Source organism: Paralichthys olivaceus, chromosome 14 (genome assembly GCF_024713975.1).
Source record: "Paralichthys olivaceus isolate ysfri-2021 chromosome 14, ASM2471397v2, whole genome shotgun sequence".
Taxonomy (NCBI): domain Eukaryota; kingdom Metazoa; phylum Chordata; class Actinopteri; order Pleuronectiformes; family Paralichthyidae; genus Paralichthys; species Paralichthys olivaceus.
In genome coordinates, this window is record NC_091106.1 from 5874142 (window position 1) to 5893646 (window position 19505).

General features: G+C 42.2%; 1 protein-coding gene across 1 annotated transcript in view; it reads left to right on the plus strand.

Annotated features, from left to right (window-relative positions):
- The first annotated feature begins 2059 nt into the window (after window positions 1-2059).
- LOC109629638 (adhesion G protein-coupled receptor A3) overlaps window positions 2060-19505 on the plus strand; it is a 172984-nt gene continuing 155538 nt past the window's right edge. Inside the window, 2 exon segments of the mRNA XM_020087410.2 lie at window positions 2060-2773; window positions 15461-15532. Coding sequence (XP_019942969.2) covers window positions 2538-2773; window positions 15461-15532 — 308 coding nt within the window. The 5' untranslated portion in view covers window positions 2060-2537.

The following is a 19505-nucleotide window of genomic DNA, read 5'->3' on the forward strand; positions in this document are numbered from 1 at the left end:
GTACAAATAGCCTTGTTTGTGCTGATTATAGAGATCCCATCCGAAAAAGAGGTTGTTGTTGTTGGGAGTGGAAAGAAAAAGAATTTCTGCCAGAAAGAAAACCTTTATCGAGCAGACCTGTGTTCACGGCTTCTGTTTTCCATTAAGAGCATACCAGTATAGTTTAGTGAACAGCTGTGGCGCTTGTCCAAGGAAATGTTTCTACAGGCTCCATTAAAGATGGATCGCTTCATATGGTGATGTCAGCTACACCAGATGACTTCCCTGTTGGCTTACCAGGGGTCAGCTGGCACGAAGAAGATCCTCCTGTGCACGTGCAGGCGCGAGGTAAATATACATCTGTGAAAACAAGCATGAGCGACAATCCAAAAGGGCGTCATGGGGGCGCAACGTTGAGCCATATGTGGATAAACAGGGCGCAGGGAGAAAGGAGACATGTTTGCCTGTCAGACAGAAGAACAGGGAGCGCAGGCCGCTCGCAGGGTCAGTGGGAGCGGCTTCAAATCCGCCTTTGTGCTGTCGGGGCCTGCATCCGAGACAATGTGGATAATGAGGGAGGAATTTGGCGTGGGGCGCAGTGCACACACAACACACAGGGGGAAGGAACTTGCCCCAGCCCCAGGAGCCTGTCCAGCCAGCTGTCTCAGCTTCTGTCTCTCGGGGGCCAAACCCTCTATACAGATGATCCGGCATCAAGAGACGTGATTGATGTCACTGGATACATTGCGTGGGCCGTTCGAGCTCTCTGTGCTCAGATAAGAATAAGCGTATTCAAGGATTATGTGATAGATAGCAGGCCACATTGTCTGTATGTGTGTCAGGAGGTGGAATTGGCAAACTGGAACGGCTTTTATTAGCACAGAACAGTGTTAATGAGCGCTGAACCTGTATTTTCTGGGACTGTATTTCTACATCTCAACATGTTTTATAGACAGACACGTTTATTTTTAACTCACAACCACATTTTCAACCACTACAGCATCTTAACGGAATTTTTAAAATGGCTGAAACTCTTCTTTTCCTGTCTTTTAGAAAAATTATTCTGAATTCAGCCATAAAAAGCAAAGTCGTTATTCACCTCCATGAGTTCAACGTTGTGTTACTGTGTCAATCTGGTCACTTTCCAGCTCATATTCTTTATTTATTGCCATCATTTAAATGAATGTCAGGTTTACAAGTGTGTCATTTGCTCGTAAAAGTGCCCGACGCCTGCAGCAACTCGTGCGACTAATGAAAGCAGAGCAATATGGATCTCAGCATATTAAGACGATAGAGCAATGTACGGTTTGATTGTGAATTTATGGCCAACAGAAGAAAAAAAGAAAAAGGTCCTGAATCAAACTTCTTCCGTAGATTATTGTGGTGACTCAGAAATAATACAAGATTTTTTTTTATTTTTTCAGTTTGACAAAATAACATGGATGAGAAAAACAAAACAAAAACCCAGTGCAAACAGTGTAAATGCTTGGACTATAGTGATGTGATTTATAGACATGGATCATCTACAACAAGCAAATATTTGGACTCAGTTTATCACCTTAAGATTCATGCTTATGGAACTCATCTCTGCTCTCTATTCAAGAATGCCAGGTGGGCTTCTCTCCAAGAGAGGTGTGATTCCCCTCTGTCCATCCATCAGTATACCATCTTTGGGGAGTTGGACATTTTACGGCTTTATTGTCTCATAACTTGGCGTTTGATTAAATTTGTATTTGCGCTGCATGTATATATTGAAATCAACCATATCATTATTATTATTTCATCATAGTTTTCCCATTACAGTACATGCCTGGTAGTCTAGTCAGTCTGTGTCGACTGGGGCCCCTCAGGGCCTTAGGAGGTGACACAGTGGAGAGAAACATATATTGTTTTGTCATCCAGTGATATCAGAGGCACGACTGCACTTTGACTTGAAATGTACAATAATGTAAAGGAAACTGTAGATTCAGTTGAGTGTTTTGTGGTGTTGGTGATGTGAGGAGATTTAGGTGCCCACGCTGAGCCTGGAGCCTGTCAGGACCTCGGCGGGGAGGGACTTTATGGACACTCACATGCGCAACAAGTCCTGAGGAGGTCGTGCGAAGAAGTGCAGGATGAGAGTGAGAGTGACGGGGAGGAGATATGTTGTAAAGTGAATAATGAGGCAGCATTTCTCCACACTAACACTCATTTGATTGATGCTGCTTCGCGTAAAAAGGGAGGTGTCGCGGTGAAAATGTTTCCGGAGTTTGAAAGCGCACCGGTGGAAGTTTTCCCTGCGCGCACCACAGCGCACGAGACAAACTGCGGCAGTTAAAACTGGAGTAAATGAGGAAGATGCAGCTTTTTACACCACCCAGGTTAAACTTCATGTCCAGGTTCAACGCTAAAAGTGGCGTCGAGGGTTTCCAGCGCATGGAGACGCAGCAGGTGAGCGGCAGGACATGAGGTCTGGACTGAAGGGAGACAACGTGAGATGGTCCCGACTCGTCACAGACGCTGGGAGGACGTAACTTGACAGGAGCGTGTGTTTTAAAGAATAATCCCAGTCCACCACCATGAGAGCGCCGATGAGTTCACTGTGCGTAATGGTCGTGCTGGTCCTCGGGCTGTGGGAGTCAAGCGTGGCCAACGGAAACTGCCCCGACCTGATCGTTGACAGCTGTCACTGCTCGGCTGAGAGGTCCAAGGAGCTGAGCAGGCAGCAGCACGTCCGAGTCAAAGTGGTCTGTGAGGATGTGGACCTGATGGACACCCTGCAGCCCAGCTTCGTACCCAACACCACTGTGTCCCTGTAAGTGCATGGCTCTTATCCACAGTTTCTAACACCCCTGACACTGAGATCCTGAGCTCATCCAGGAACATTTGCACTGTTCAATCAGCAAGTTTTTGAAAATGGCCAAATATGGAAAGGAAAGAGCGATAGGATGTGTTGTATGTCAGAAATGCTACAAGAGAGAGACAAACCTCTTGTGTGACACTGACGCACGTGAAACCCCCCACATGTCAGGATACAGTTTTGCCTTTGGTCTAAAGTTGTCTAAACTATATCAGATTTGAGTTGAGATTACACACCACTAAAATCATGTCAATAGGATTTTTCTTATTCACTTGTTACCTGAAATAACTGCCTGGGGGCAGAGACACTTGTCTCTGAGGACTTTGTGTCCATCATGGGGACATTTTGACTGAATTAGATTGCTCATATGAAAACGTGAATATTTATTTTCATTAGTAATATAATGTAAGAATAGTGTCTTTTTGGTATAAAGACAAAACGTGTGATATTTGATGCAGGGAAACGTAGTGATTCACACAAATCTCTAAAAAGCTCAAAAATGTCTTTTTGATCTGTCCGGTATTTACAGGATATAAGGAGTTACTCAGAGCTGGGATTCTCTCTGATTAATTGTTTTTAAATGTGCCCTACTGACTTTGCTTTAGTTGGAGATGTGTCTAAATTAAGATTAGTGTGCTGTTCTCTTTTGTTGCTGCTGAGGACCAACCAGCTCTCCACCTTTGAGAGCTACTGTTCATGTGTAAGCTTCACCTGTCCTGAGTCGTTACCAGTTGAGTCTTCAACATTTCTCCGAGCACTTTATGGATGATATTCGCATGGTATTCAGAGTTAAAACATCAATTCAGCGATAAATGAAGTAGCACTCCACTTGAAGGTTTGAAAACCTTCCCCACACTTCCTCCTTCCCTCTGTGAGCAGATGCACAGATTGACTGCTGGATTAATAGACTGTTTTATTCTTGGGAATTTAAGATCTGCCTTTGGAGTGTAAAAGCTAATATTAGATGTAAAGGCCCTTGACAAGTTATAGCCGACCGCTCATTCTGAACCTTGAGAGCAGTTGATTAATAGAAGCACTTTGCTTACTGCAATTTAGTTTGAGTGGTGTTTGCTTCCGTGTAGTCAGGGGTGCTTTTGTTCTTGTGTGGAGTGGGTAATGGCTTTATTTTGTTTTCAGCATGTGTCACAGCTGGGGCTGTAGCTCGCAGGTACTAACCAAGTTTGATTTCTAAAGTGGTCATGTATAACGCTATTAAGATACCACAAATATCAAACCAACTGGATTCCAGCAAATAAATTAGATCTTTTAGTTCACTTGATAAATCTGAAGCAATGTGTTAGCTGTACAAATAAGCCTGTTATATTCCGTGGTGCACTAAATCCTAGAGCTGGCCAGGAAGCAGTTTTCCTGCGTTAGGAAATGTGACCTTTGTCGTGCTGAAGTGGCCTCCCTGCTCTCTCTTTTGTTTAGATGTGCTGTGCAAATAAACAGATTTATCAAGGGAAGTATGCACATAGCGATCTCCCCCTGTAGACTGCCCGGATCTAACCCAGATATACACTAACCCACATCCAAATGCCACCTCTAATTAAAGACACCCATTGGGCTTTTCTGTCTGTGATGTGCCTATAAGCTCATGAGGAACAAACCCTGCAATAATGCAGAGCCTTGCAAAAAAAAATGAATGAACACTAGCATAAATAATATAGTAAATAAATAAACTGTACACAAGAGTCTGTCAGTAACCCTACAGCCTAACACCCTCCCCAGATTAACACCTACGCCTGTTTTCCTTATCATCCATGGGAGGGGGGGCTGACAGCTCTGTTGACCTTGGGACCTGTGTGGTGTAATCGTTTCAACAACAGAGGCAGCCTCTCTCTGCAGAGGGGAGCAGCTGAGATTGTAGCAGACACCTGTCTCAGGCAGCACTCAAACAGGAGGAAACGCTGCTTGTCCAGTGGGAGCAGAGGGACAGATTGCAGCAGAGACAAGGGGATAGAGGGAAGATGGGAGATGGATGTCGAGAGGCAGCGAAAGAGCCATTTAAGGAACAGAAGGAGTGACGGAGAAGATGCTGGGAAAGATGGGAAGTGTTTGGTGAAACATCACTTGAGGCTGATTTAGATGATGTGACTGCTACAAAGTGATTGTGTGGATGGGGACGTGCTTGTTGCAGGTCTCAGCTGATTGTAACTGAGCCTCAGAGTCTCTTCACTACTGGAGACTGCTTACTCACAGAAACACAGCTTGCATAACTAAAATCCTCTCACTGAGCATTGGGTTGCAGACGTGGGTTCCAGACGTGGGTCAAGGACTGCATATCGTTCTCACTATGTATTCTTACCTGCTGAGTGTATCTCACTGTGTTTTTTTAACTATTGTGTGCATGTTGCGTAGTTCTTGTACGTTTGTACCACATTAGGCAGCCGTTGTTAGGAACTGAAAACCCACTATACTTGCCAAGATAGAGAGATATTTCAGTCAGGAGTGGGCGGGGGCCAAAAACAGAGGGAAAAGAGAACGTATTTTACTAACCTGAGACACAACCAACTTAAAATAAATTGAAACTTCATGTCAGCTGAACTTTTTGTAAATGTCTTTGTGCTGGCTTGCTCCTTTTCATTACATGGTCCATCTGTTTTGTTGCCGCCTCTCGTCAAATCTTTAGACTTGAATACGTTTAGGCCATCTATCTGTTAGCAGGAAGTCCATGCAAAAATTGTTTACCTTCCAAAAAGTCCCTGCTAGGGGGATAGTACTTAGATAGATTGAATATTCTTTGTGAATGGTGCTCATCTCTTTCCTGATCAATATAAGCGGGATGTCAATCGGCCATGTTTACTGTTTGAGTGCTGCTCGATGTACGTGCGTCATCGTTGTTTTATGGTTCCTGCATTTCTGCCTCCTGGTGGATTGAGGTTAAACAGCTTGATGTAGTTGTTGGTTTGTTCATATGTCAGTTGGCTATTTTGCCCAATTTCTCTTGATGTGTGGACCACTGTGGGAACACAGGCAAACAATGGTCTTCAGGAACCTTGAGAAACGTAGGATATTATAGTGACAGCTTTTTGTCGGAATTTGTAGAAGAACCTATCGTAGGTAATTTGTTTTATTTAATTTAATAATATTAATTTTTAGTTTGCTAAAGCGCTGTTGATGCATTGTTTTGGCCACATGAAGCTCCTGGTTCATCATCATCTTCCTCTCAAAGACAGAGGAAGTCTGCCCCCTTAGGGGGCTGTTTCGGTCGTCTAGAGGGAAGTGACCAGGATGAGGCCTTTCCTTGCTCCAAACCACGACAATAAGCTGTCAGTCATCATACCAGTATAGAGAAAGACCCATGAGACACCACAGGAAACAAGGCTGTTGATTTAAGTATTGTGCTGCTGCACTGGATACGCTGTCATACCATTGTATAGCTTGATCAAAGGGGTCAGAGGTTTGTATCGATCTGAGTGCATCCACGCATACAAATGTGGAATGCTTGGATACAATTGCACTTTCTTGTTTATTTTTCCTAAAATGTCTCCGTGCATTCTCTCATCTGCTATAAATATAATTCTGTATATTCTTCTCTGCCCTCCTCTCATATTCACTCCCTCTCTCTTATTTTCTCTAGCTGTTATTCCTCGGGGGCTTTTTCTCGTCTGCCGAGGTGCTGTTTGTGCTCTACCCTCCTCCGAGTTCTGAGTACTTCTACATGAATATTTCATTGACGTGCACACATAGCCCGTTCATATCCTCCCGTGCATTACCTCACTGGCAAAAACCTGTGAGCGCGTACAGCATCAAGAAATTCAGAGTGTTAAATGCGTTAAATGATATGTCTGTCTCACACACACACACACACACACACACACACACACACACACACACATATATATAAACAGAGATATGACCAAAATGACCCTGTGAAAATATGTTGTTGCATCTACCATTTTGAGCTGCGAGGAGACATGCCATTCACTTTTTCTATCTGACTCTCTGTTGGCTTCTCTTGTGCTTATCTCCACCGATATGGAACATTTAAAAAACAGCAAAAGGTTCATCTTTAGATGAGTGCACTCTCCAATGTCAGTCGTCTAAGTCCCAGAGGGTGTAATACTTTTGCAGCACTTTCCTCTCTTTAATAGCTCAAGCCAAGAACAGTTTTGAGCAATTCTGTGTGCAGGACTGGTGGGGTCAGGGCCGAGCTGTAACGCTGCTGCATGCTAGAAACTGCCATTCTCCTTAATAAGTCGCCATTGATTAACGCCTGCACCAGAAGGGTTTTATTGTTTTGTCAAGGTTTCTTCCAGGCGGCTGCAGATGTTGGTTGATACATCGAGATACATTGAGATTGTGCAGGTCAGCTGGCCCTCAGATTGGCTTTCTGAAATGCTCCTTAACTACCGTTCATGTGGCGTACTTTAAAGAAACAGCTGATCAGTTTTGCTTTGGACAGTAATGATTCACCGATCAAGAGTTCATGACTGCTGGGGGAGGGAGGAGTTTGTAAATTGTTCTACAGTCTTGGAAAAACTAAAAATATGTCATAACCCAGACTTACCATCTAAAAATATTAGGTAAAGATAAATACAGTGTCTGCCAAAAATACTTCTGTGCTCTGCTTTCCCTGCCTCCTCCCTACAGCGCTGAGTAAATACTAATGTCACTTAAAGGCTCATAAATTTGAGAGAGCAGAGGAGGCCAACGCAGAGGCATGTTGTCTTTTCCCTGTTTTCAGACTCATTGTGAAACAAGGTGATTAAAACCCTGATGTGTGCTGCTTCTGTTCACAGCGGGAACCACATTAGCTCTCTTTCCTGTCTTACAGGAGCCCAGACTTAATCAGCGCTGTGTGGTGGTGAGCGTTGCTCATGACTGTGTGGACATGCATACTGGGTTTGAATCAGTGAGTCACAGCGTATGTGTGTATGAAGTTGCAGTATTTGTCACTTATCAACTCCCCTCTTTCGCGTCTATTAGTCAAATATTATTTTAGAATATTTAGGTTTTCTAAGAACTTTGGCAAAATAGGCTACACACAACATGTTAGATGTCTACTGCCCACATCTTTGACTGATCAGTGATTACACTTGAAGTGTAATTATTAAAGAAATTCAGGAATAGGGTTGTGGTTTGAAAGCATTTAATAGAACTGCAATCCATGAGAATTACACTGCTTGCTTGCATGTGTATTCACGTGAAAAATGAAACTCAGTAGAGCGCATACCTCCACCAAGGCCCAACAGTCCTCTTAAATTCAGTCAAGCAATATTTACACATGCTCATAGATATCAGTCCCCTATATATGCCAGATTCTTTCTGAGCAAGACCCATGAATATTCCCTCTGAAATTTCCCAATCTTGCATTGTTAAAGAAAGTGAAAAAATTCCTGTACTCGCCCACCGATCCGCACCAAAATTAAATGGGTTCCTCCTTGACCCATACCACATCCTTCCACCAGGTTTCATTGTATTCCATCCAGTAGTTTTTGCGTAATCCTGCGAACTAACTAACAAACAAACAAACATACACAAATGGAAACAAAATCTTACCGGAAGTAATACAGATAAAAAACATGAAAATCATTCTACTGGTGCAAAATCAGAGGTACCCTCAAGCATTTTTGCAAGTGACTCAAATAATTAATATTTATGAGCTACAGCTGATGATCTGTTACCAGACATGTTTGCAGTATCATTTGGGGATAATGGGGAAAAATCTGTTATTGCACCTTATAATTAATTTGTATGACAGAGTAGTATATTAAGGAAAAAAACAAAACAAGTTTGTAATATAACAAGACTAAGGTCATGCTATTGCAAGAATAAATTCATACTATTACAAAAATAAAGTCATAATGTTTTGTAATAAAAGGAATATTTGGAGAAAATAAGCAGCAAGTAGAAGTCTGCTCTCCAGAGCTCCTCTACTTTTCGATCCAAAATCCTGCTCTTGACCAATCTAATGAAATGTATGAAACCTATACTAACATGTTACTTAACTAGAAGCTCCACATTCCTCATTTTAATGCAAATGACAAGCTGATTTTTTTGATATTCCACCTCCAAAATAATGCTGCCTTTTAGGACTTTATTCTCATTTTCTCAGACCTTTTTGTCCTTTTTAAGTGGACCTAATAGTCCATCTCAAATGATACCACTAGATTCAATAACTTTTCCTTTACACTCTTCTCTGTAATGGTGTCACAGGTGTTCTCATCTTAGGACCATGTGAAACCCTCATCATACTGTACATCTGTAGACAAGCCCCGAAACAGTGTCTGATTCCCATCCAAGATAAATGTTAGTAGATATGAAATATGTTATTTTGGTAAGCCATGTCCAGTAACCTGATCTTCTAAAATAACAGAGGGCTGCTTGTGTGAAGAGCCTGTGTGGATCCACATGTTTGTAATAGTTCACATTGTGATCTTTCCTCCACTTGGTTGTCATGACCGGTGCGTTGGATGGCATCTGCTGAAGCTATTTTTGCTCCTGTCCTCCGATAATAACACAGTTGGATGTCTCTGGTCCGTGGCGGCCTGGCTGCTTTCTAGAGCGGTGACTTTCTCGCTGGAAATATCCCAGCTGTGGCATGGAGGGAGAACGAAAGCCAGGGCTGCTGTTTTAGGGAAGAGTTGATATGAATCTCCCTCACTATGTTTAATAACTCCTACTGTAGCCTCAAAGCCCAAGGACTGAATTATAATGTGTCTTTGGAATGATTAGATTCAGGCCTATAACCATGAATCATTTTCACTATTGATGAATTGCTTGATTACTGTGTCTCTAAAATGTCAAAAAATAATGAAGAATCTTGTCATGAAAAATCATTACTAGAGACTGAAGTGAGCCGAAGGTAAAAGTTTCATGATAACCAGCCAACAGCCCAGATTTAGCCAGGGAATGCACATAGAATATAACTCTGATACTAACTAGCTGTGAGCTGAATGTGGTGACAACAGGGTAAGTATTGGGCTGAACTGCTCAATGTCATTTTATGTTATTTTTGGTTACGTGAACAAACTATGTAATGCAGTGCAGAGAGCTAACACAGTATGTAAGGAGCTAAAAAAGTAGGGTCAACTGATTGGAGGTATTTCAGAGTTGCTACACCTTTAAGTTATGCAGCTAGTTCCAGTATCTGTAGAGCCAAAGCTTCAAGACGTGGCTGTAGCTCGATGTAAATAATAAAGCATCTGATTCTTTTAAGATATGATCTTTCAACTACTTTTACTGATAAATAACATGTTAATATGCACATGTATTTATTTTACGCTATTTGTGTTACATTTTGTTTCACAGTGTGAGGAAAGCCTGATACACTGACTAACTAACACTAACACATTTTCGAGTGAAAGTATGAAAACACTCATAAAACAGACATGGTTAAGCACAATTTAATCAGGATCAATAGTGTACATTGTCCATGGGTCTGAGTGTGTTATGAAGATGGCTAACATTAGCTGTACTAGTACAAGCAGCATTCTCCCCTTGTAGATTACCATTCACATATGTTATATGCTAGTTTATATAACATATTTGTTATATGCTAGTTTATTTGCCAGTCTATTCCACACAGTAGGGCATGAAGCTCATTTATTCAACAGTGGAATTAGATTGATACTTGGTATTGGCCAATACCCAAAGCCCACTTTGGTTTGTGCAGGTATGTGTTTGAACTGAAGCCAGATTTGTGCATCAAATCCTCACATTTGAGAAGCATTACAGAATAAGTACAACTGCATACTATGTGTATACTATGTTGTACTGTGTACTATATTTTGAGTACTTATTATGCGTACTTATATGATCGGTCTACCTATATGTTTACACCAGGGATCAGAGAGAACAGCATTTCAGTCCTGTCAATGTCTTGTACGTATGGCAGACTTGACAATAAAGTTGACTTTGACTTGACTTCTCCTAAACAAATGGAAAGGGAAGGGAAATTTGGTTTCAAACTCCAAACTCACCAGTAGCTGCCACAGAAACCTTCACGCAGGTCCTTTCTTAAAAATCTTAAGTTTAACTTGTTGGATATCCAAAAGTTTATTGGACTGGAAGTTATTATTGAGTTTTCATTCTGAACTTTTTTCAACCTTTGCTATTTTGAGCTCACAAAACACAAAATGCTCTTTGTTATTTATTTGGCAGACTTATGGAAGTTCATCATTTACCAGGTGTGTTGTACATGTTTGGCTGTGACTCATGTAGAAACACAGTAGGCAATGACAAAGACCATTTGCTGTAGCCAACAGAGACAATGCTGAGTCCCTGCTCTCCTCCCTCATTGAAAGCAGTTTATCCGCTGAGAACATAATTGATAATGTAAATAGAGAGTTGGACGGTTGCTCCAGAAGTTTGTCATGGGTTGTTTACGTAATGTTCAATTCTGTTTTTCCTGTTATTTCCTGGATGTTACACAGAGGCCTGAGATAGGCATGCAGGGGTCAGCAAGCAGACACGCACGCACACACACAGACACGCACGCACACACACACACACGCTCGGGATACGCTTGAGTTTGCACAAACAGAGGCTGCCTGTCCCTGAGTGGAGCGTCTGTCCGCAGAGGGAGGTGTAGCGGTCTGGGGAACAGAGGAGACGTGGGACAAAACACAGTGACAGCATTGGTATCCCATGATCTCAGTGTTGACTACCATCACCTCATCACTCCATCTGTACGTGGCTTTAAAAGGTGCTGCTGCTGTTTTTCAGCACTTGAAGTGTTAGTATAGATAGATGCTTGAAATAAAAGAATGAACTCCACTTGGCTTCTGAAACTGATACTATTTTGAGTTTATCTTCTAATAAATCTATATGGGAAATATTGTGAAATTGACCGTTCAGTCTTCCAAGCAGATTCTCACCTTGTCCGGCTGACTCCATGCTGGTTTATATCTGCTGCAGTTTTCAGTTCTTCGGGAGCTTTGTGTCAAGATGAATCCAATCTGACAGAACCCCAGCAGATTATCGATGTCTGGATCAACAACAATACAAGTCCATATGAATTATTGCTTACTCACCTTTGCCTGCCTAAATGGCTTCTGTAAATCTTATAGTCCATTCCTACACAGCATTACACAGTGAATTCTACAAGCTCCCACCTGTTTGGTTCAACATTCAGGCTTAAAGAAGGTGTCTTGATTGCCCCCTGATGGCTGGCTGCAGTACACACGTCCTAGGCCCCGCCTCTTCTATATTAGTGGACGGGACATGGACCAAACTAAGCTGTTTTCAAACAATACCTGCAGGTAAAGTCCAGAGAATTTGGTCCCAGGATTTTGGCTTTGTTTTTTTACATTGGAAGGAAGTGGTGACGTGTCGGCCATTTTGTCTATGCTCTGCTAACGGTGATTGTCTAATAGGAACCTTAACGATTTACATTGTTCTCCATTTACTTTAAAAGCAAAAAGACGAGAGGAAAGCTAAGAAAGTTAAAAGTAGCATGTTTGTCTGGTCTGATGCATACTCCAAAATGCAGTGCTAATTTCTAGAGGGAAATTAATTTAATTTATCACTATAAACACATCAGTCTATACATTGTATTATATGTCTCATGAATAGGTTCTGTTGATTTTGTCTGTCTGGCACCTGAGCCCCATTCTATTCGATCCTGACTAGTTGTCCCATTCTGGCAGAGGCCAAAATGTAAATATAGATGTGAATGTTAAGATGAATTTGCTGACACAAGTTTGTGTCCATCCTGGCCTTTCGTGAGAGGCAGCTTCCTGTCTTCACTCCCACTTTTTCCTGCCAAGACAACTGTTATCACTCTGGGGAGAAATAGGTACTTTCCCCAAGTAATATATGCACAGGCAAGGTTGTTATATGAAGTAACAAAAATGCACTTTATTCATAAATGTTTCAGAGCATTTTTCCTATTAGTTTTGTCCAGACAAATACATTTTCATATACTCGTGTGTCTAGATTGAGCAGAAGTTTAATTATTTTTTTTGTGTCTCTCTGTACAGTGTGTGAGTCTCGGCCGTGACATTTTCAGTGCACACACTTCCGCTTGGCTCCCCAGCAGTCTGGCCAAGCAATTTGCCTGTTCAGCACAATGCATTGTGGGATCCCACTGCTTAATCCTAGGGTTAAAATTGAGTATACGTTCCCTGCAGCTATAACAAGCACTCTGTCGTCACAGAGAAGACTGGTGACACATCCCAATTACCCCTCTCTCTCGCTCTTTCACTCTCTCTCTCTTGCTCTCTCTCTCTCTCTCTTTGAACCTGGCCAGTCACTTCCAGTGCCCACCTTGTAGAAGATGGTAGAATGGTGGAGGGGAGTGACCCTGTGCAAGTATGTGTGTGTGTGTATATATATATATGTGTGTGTGTGTGTGTTATATGCTGAAAGGAGATAAGCATAATCACACATGCAAAGAGGGGTTTCAGCCGTCAAATCACATGGCCATGCACATATTCCCAGTGTCACAGAGACAGAGCAGCCCTGCAGAGGATGATTTAAGAGCTGGCGCGTGAAATCAATATTTTATCGGACATGAAATCCAAAAACGCTGTCCAAGGTGTATTTAAAATGATGTGAATCTGGACTGTAGAATAAGCGCAATATAAATCATTAGCTTCTCGCCCTGTTGCACTGTGGCTTACACCTCCCAATAAATTGTGTGTGTGTGTGTGGGTGGGGGGAGGGTGTAAAAAGCAATATAGCTGTATAAGATTTGCGCTACAAAATTTGACATATTTGTATATGTGTATGTGTTTATATGTATATGATGCATACTTGGGGCAGTGCAACAAACTTTACACACAACGTCTAAGCTTACCAATCAGCCCCCCCCACTGTGTGTGTCCAGCTCACTGACTGAGGTTCTGATGTGAGTTGATTCCTCTAGTTCCTCTCACATGATCATTTTCTCTGACAGTTAACATTTTTCAGACTTCAGTGTTTTTGAGCCCATCGTCTGTGACACATGTCAGACATTTGGTGGTTTGACAGATTGTCTCACTGTGTCTCATTTTTCGCTGCTCAGTTGTCAGTGGACACTCATCATGAATTAATGTCGTCTGTGGCAGCAGAACATGTAACAGCAGACTTCAGAAACTCCTGCAGGTTAACCTTGAACAAGGAAACACTTTTTAACTGTGTAACTCTGAAAGACACTCTTAAAACGAACTTGAAGACACTCGCTAACCTCGCAACATGATAAGGCTTCAAATTACCCATAACGCAACGCTCTTTAAAACCCTGTAGTTGCACTGATACCCTCCCTACTCAAAACGAAAGTCTGTTGTATGCATACATGCACAATTGTGCTTAAGGTAGTGTGCTTAAGTCTTATAATTTGAGAGAAAACCCTGAATACTAATAACAGATTATCACCTCATGCTTTAATAATGCTTTAGCTGCGTGTGCCATGTTGCACATACAGCAGATACAAAGCAACATTAGGGAAATATCTGGCTCTTCAGTTGCTCCAGTATCCAGTACAACTGATCACTGACCACAGACGTGATACCATTCCTCATCAGCTCATATATCACTCCACCAATGCTAACCATCCCTAACATTGCAGGAAATTTGCCTAACCTGTACCTTAGTATTACAAATTCTTCTTCACGAAAATAAATCTCATCTTTCACACTTGCTACACCTACAGGTTCTAAGTGTACTGATACTATTGGATAGTAAACAACAAACCACTAAATGTATGTTTATATTTGTTTCATTTTATTTTCCAGTCTTGAAAAATATGCAGTCAAGACTTACACATGTTACATGAGTGGCTGTGACCTAGGAGGTAGAGTGGGTAATCCACTAACCAGAAGGTCAGCGGTTTGATCCCAGTCTGGCAGCACGTGTGATTGATGTGTGATAGAGAAAGTGCTGTACATGCATGCAAACACTGTACTCTGAAGTGCTTGAAAAAAAAACAGTACTCTGCACTGACATGCACCCAAAGCTCAGGTATCAGTATTTTCATCAGGCCTTAAAAAGTCAAATCAGGGCGTCTCTATTCACAGGTATAGTAATATAGGTGTAGGTGTGTTCATGTGAATGTATTCTTTGTATTCTGGTGTGTTTAGATTGAGGAAAAGCTCAAATCCTAAGGCCCAGTGTGTTTTCTTTAACCAGTACCTCTACAAGTGTCTTGTCCCAGCAAAACCTGGAAAAGCATCACTATAAGAACACATTGTTTCTCATTGCTCAGCACAGACATCCTTCATCCCAAAGATAAAACAAAGAAACATAGTGACGACTGTCACTGCAACAATAAAGATTGAGGCTCCGCTTCACCTCTGATTATTAATTCATCACTTGAAGATCCCTGTGGTGCGTTTAATTGATTTGTTTGCTGTTGTAATGTGAGGAATGGATGATTGAATTGTGCTGAAGCGGCATTTCTTCAAGCTTTTCTGTTTGGGTACAATTTTGACACCGTGGAGTGGAGCGCTGGGGGTGCCTCGGATTATTACCTACTTTTACCACAAACGAGGGGAAACAAGACAGAAACATTGTCGGGATGAGTCATTTACAGCCGTGATCTCATAACACATAAATCCTTATCTCTTGCCAACATATTGACAGGCAAGACGATATAAAATGTATCAGCCACTTGAATAGGAAATCTCCTGCTGCTTGATTTTTGTGATATTTGCAGATGTACCCCCCTTCGCTCATTCCGCATCTTCACCTCATCTACTCTTTGCCTCTAAACAGAAACCTTGGCAACAACAAGATCTCCCTGCTGCGGAACGGCTCCTTCTACGGCTTGACTGCCCTGGAAAAACTGTGAGTAAATCAAGCGCTCTTAAGTGTTTTGTCCTCCCCAGAGTTTTAATAGCTGTCATCGCAGGAGTGCGCATGGTTCTCTCGCGGGGGACAGGAGCAGGCGTGCACATGGCGGGAATGGAGTAAGATTCCTTGGCAAGGTTTACCCTGCAGGATTCTTGCCAGTGGTTTTCACCTTTCAGCCCTTGTGCTTAACCTTAATTGCCACAGTAAATGTCTTAAAAGGGATAATATATAGCATCATATAAAGGTCTAATGCAGAGCGAGATCAGGAGCTTAGACAGTGTGACTGACTGAGTCCATATCGACAATTCTCACAATATATGCAGTGTCCCGGAGGGCGGTATGCGTGCAGCTTGATGATGAGCTCTATGATGGCCGCTCTGGCTCTTCCAGCCTGCCTCCCCTTAAGTCAGCTATTGATTGCCTTCACCTTCATCCAGCCCAGTGATCACTGCTTCTCTACCTGATGGTGACACTGACATTGGCTGATGATGAGTAAATCAGAGAGGGCCTGAAATGCTGTGCAGAGAAAGACTTGATAACTCTCTTTCCTTCAGTCAATCATCCTTAGATGTATGCATGCACACACACATGTTAAGCTCACACACACACACACATACTAGGAACATCAGTAGCTGCTTTGACTGTTTTGACAGTCCGTTTGGCCCCCCGTTTCCCTGACGACTCGACAGTTACATTCAGATTGGAATAAGTCAGTGGTATAATTTTTCCCCCTCTTCCACTCCTGTTTGGACAGTCGACTCGCAGGATGATGTCACCTGTCTCCCCGGGCCTTATTAGTGCCATTAAATCTTTTTAGCCTCATCCCTCCTGCCGCGCTGGAGTGATGGGGAGATGATTGCATGGCTTTTAAGGACACTCCGCCAAAGGTTTATCATGGCTGACCTCTCGGAGCAGCAGTTTGCGCGCCCTATCCTTTCTTTCACCTCCCTCTCCGGGTACAGACTGTCCGTCCGTCCTGCCGCATACAGCATTTGGCAGAGCTGCGTCTGTCGCGAGCAGTTGATGCCAAGCCAGGTAGCCTAGCGAGTTGAAAGTGGCGGCCAGCTGTTCTCACGTCTGGCCCCGGCCGATGGACTGTGGTGCCTGCACGGCTGGCTGACTGACTGGATCTGAGGGTTGCGGTGAAATGGTATATGATTGACAAGCTTAATAATGCATGTGTGTGTGTTTGCACCACTCCTACTGCAGCTGTGGACTCACATGTACTTCAACAAACAGACCTTTTAGTGCATTAATGGAAACATGGTGATCCCAGAGCGAGTTTATTTTTGCATGAAATGGAATTTTCATTAAAGAGTTAGTTTATCCAAATTACACAATCATTTTCTTATTTACCGCTAGTGGGATCCAGCCATGCATTTAATTTTGGATTAATGTCTCAAATTAATTTTTTAACTTGAAACATTTTCCACCTCCACCCCCAAGGCAATGGAGGTGAAAGGCATTTCATTGCTCACAGCATTCAGAAGTCTCTGCGGCCATGCCAGCGGCTCTAAGAGGCTGCGTTCAGGCACAGACCAATGATGATGGCACTAGACGAAAACTTAAAAGATCACCATAGTTGTTGCAATCCATCCTGAGGCAAACATGAATGTCTGTACCAAATGTCTTGGCAATCCACCCAGTAGTTGTTGAGAAATCTCAAAGTGACCGACTGACAAACTCACGCTGACATCCCCAGAGGATCTCTGCTGGGGTGAATAAATATTGACTAGCAATGTGTTTTTCCAGCTACTCTGGAGAAGCCACAGTACATAGTTCGTGTGTATTTCTTGTTGTACAAAGTGGCATCTTCCACGACTGGTTGGGGAGAGAGGAGAAAAATGGGAGAGTGAGGAGAGAGAAGGGGAGTTGAATTTCTTATCATAAGATGAGTCAGTTGCTGCATATGTTCTTCTGGAGTTTCTCCTGCCTTTGTCCATGTCTATGGGATAATACAGCAGGAGATTATGCAGAGGATAATGATGATGTTTATAACATGTGACACACTCAAAACTTAAAAAACCCTAAAAGAATAGAAATATCTCTGCATGGAAATGAGGAGCCACAAAAAAGACAAAGACATGCACCTACAAAGATGTCGGCTTGGAAAGAATGAGCTTTGAGAGCTTTAGGTGTTATGAACCAATGTCAATGTGATGTAAACGAAAACTTGTGATCTCGGCCGCAGAATGAAATGTCATGTCCTGCATTTTTCTGTTGTGAACGTGTCTGACCAGAGAATGTATATCATGATATATACTCCAACTATTTACCATTTCATTTTCAAAAAGTTTGGGGGATTTCTGCAGCAAAGGTAAAGATATTCAGACTGTGTCCAACTCCCAAAAATCTGAATCCAACAAAAAGCTTATTTTTCTTTGACCCATCCCTCCAGTTAAAGGTACAGTGTGTAGAATTTAGTGATATTAGTGTTGGAGTTGCATGTTGCAGCTGAACATGTGGTATGTAAAAAACATGGCGGCCTCCGTAGAGAGGGTCCCCTTGATGTAAATATAAAGTATTTAAATATAAAGGACCTTTTCTGGGGTAAAGAAAACTACAATTCATACAATTTAGATGAAATGAACTAGTGAAAACATCATGAGGATTATTCTACATTAAATTTCTGCCAATAGTTCCCTTTCACCTAAATCTTACACACTGGACCTTTATTTTTAAAAGGTTATCTAACAAGACACAAGACATCCCGTTGATTCACAGGCTGGGCAACACTCTCTTTGAGAAGTTAACTGACCGTTATGTGTAAAATCTGTGGCGTGCCCCTTTAGCTGTAATGTTCCCACTGTTGCGATAACACAAATGCAGTTCTATTTACTCAGTGCAGTGAAGATGTGAAGCAGGAAGCTCTCTGTAATCTTACATCCAGGGTAGTATCTGTAAAGCTTTTTGGTAGTAGTAGTAACCTCAGTAGCTGCTCCATGCAATTACTAAAGTTTGTTAATTCCCCAAGAAAATTGCTTTTAGTGTGATTTGCCTGGGCAGTGTCCTCTTAATGGAGGCTTGGATGATGGCCTGATTCGGCCCATATGGACACAAGCCCATTAACCATCCAGCCAAACTGGGTCCCACGGGAGCGACGCCGGAACAAAGGCCGTCACTGTTCTCTGGTCGGGACACTGAATGTAGCTTTTGCCACTTCATCATGGGTTCCCACCGCAGAAGCTTGCGGTGTGAATAATATTTTTGAATGAGATGAGCAGCATATTTGTTCTGTTCTCATACTGATTATTATTCTGCGGTGTGAGGATATTTTTATAGATACACTGGCTTGAAAATATAATTTGAGAGATGATTCCTACTAGAAATACATAGAATATTTGCATGACCTATATCATGAATGCTGCTGTCTGCCTTCACATTTTTGAACCCAAGAAAATATTGAATCAAACCGAATATTGATTTTAATATTATACAATCCAGCAGGTACTTCAAACTACTAAATAAAAACCAAGCTCAAACCCATGTATTGATGTACACATAAAGTATTTTCAGACTGTAAAATGTGAAATGGCTGCTCTTAAAATAAGCATACTCCTACTCGCTACAGGCTTTTTGTGCACCATAAGCTTTACAGATAAAGTATCTTTACTTACATAGTGTCAGTGGTGGATGTGACAGTGAAATTTTATTCTCAGCAGACTGTCTAAATGTTTTTATTGAGAGTAGCGGCTGTAGTTCTTCATCTGTTTAACCAAACGCTATTTGTCTACCCTGAGGAGTTTGGCGGCGGGCTGAATAGACAGAGTGGACGTCGGCTCAGTGCAGAGACACAATCAGGATTCCGAATGGCATCTGCAATCACTCATTTTGAAAAGTTGTGTTGTGCGAGGTGTGAGGAGGCGTCCTTTTCAAAGTTTTTCAAATCCCACCATTCCCACCGGCGAGGTGACGTTTATTCAGTCTTCCTCGTGTCTCCTCGGGAGGTGATTGATGATGGCGTGGC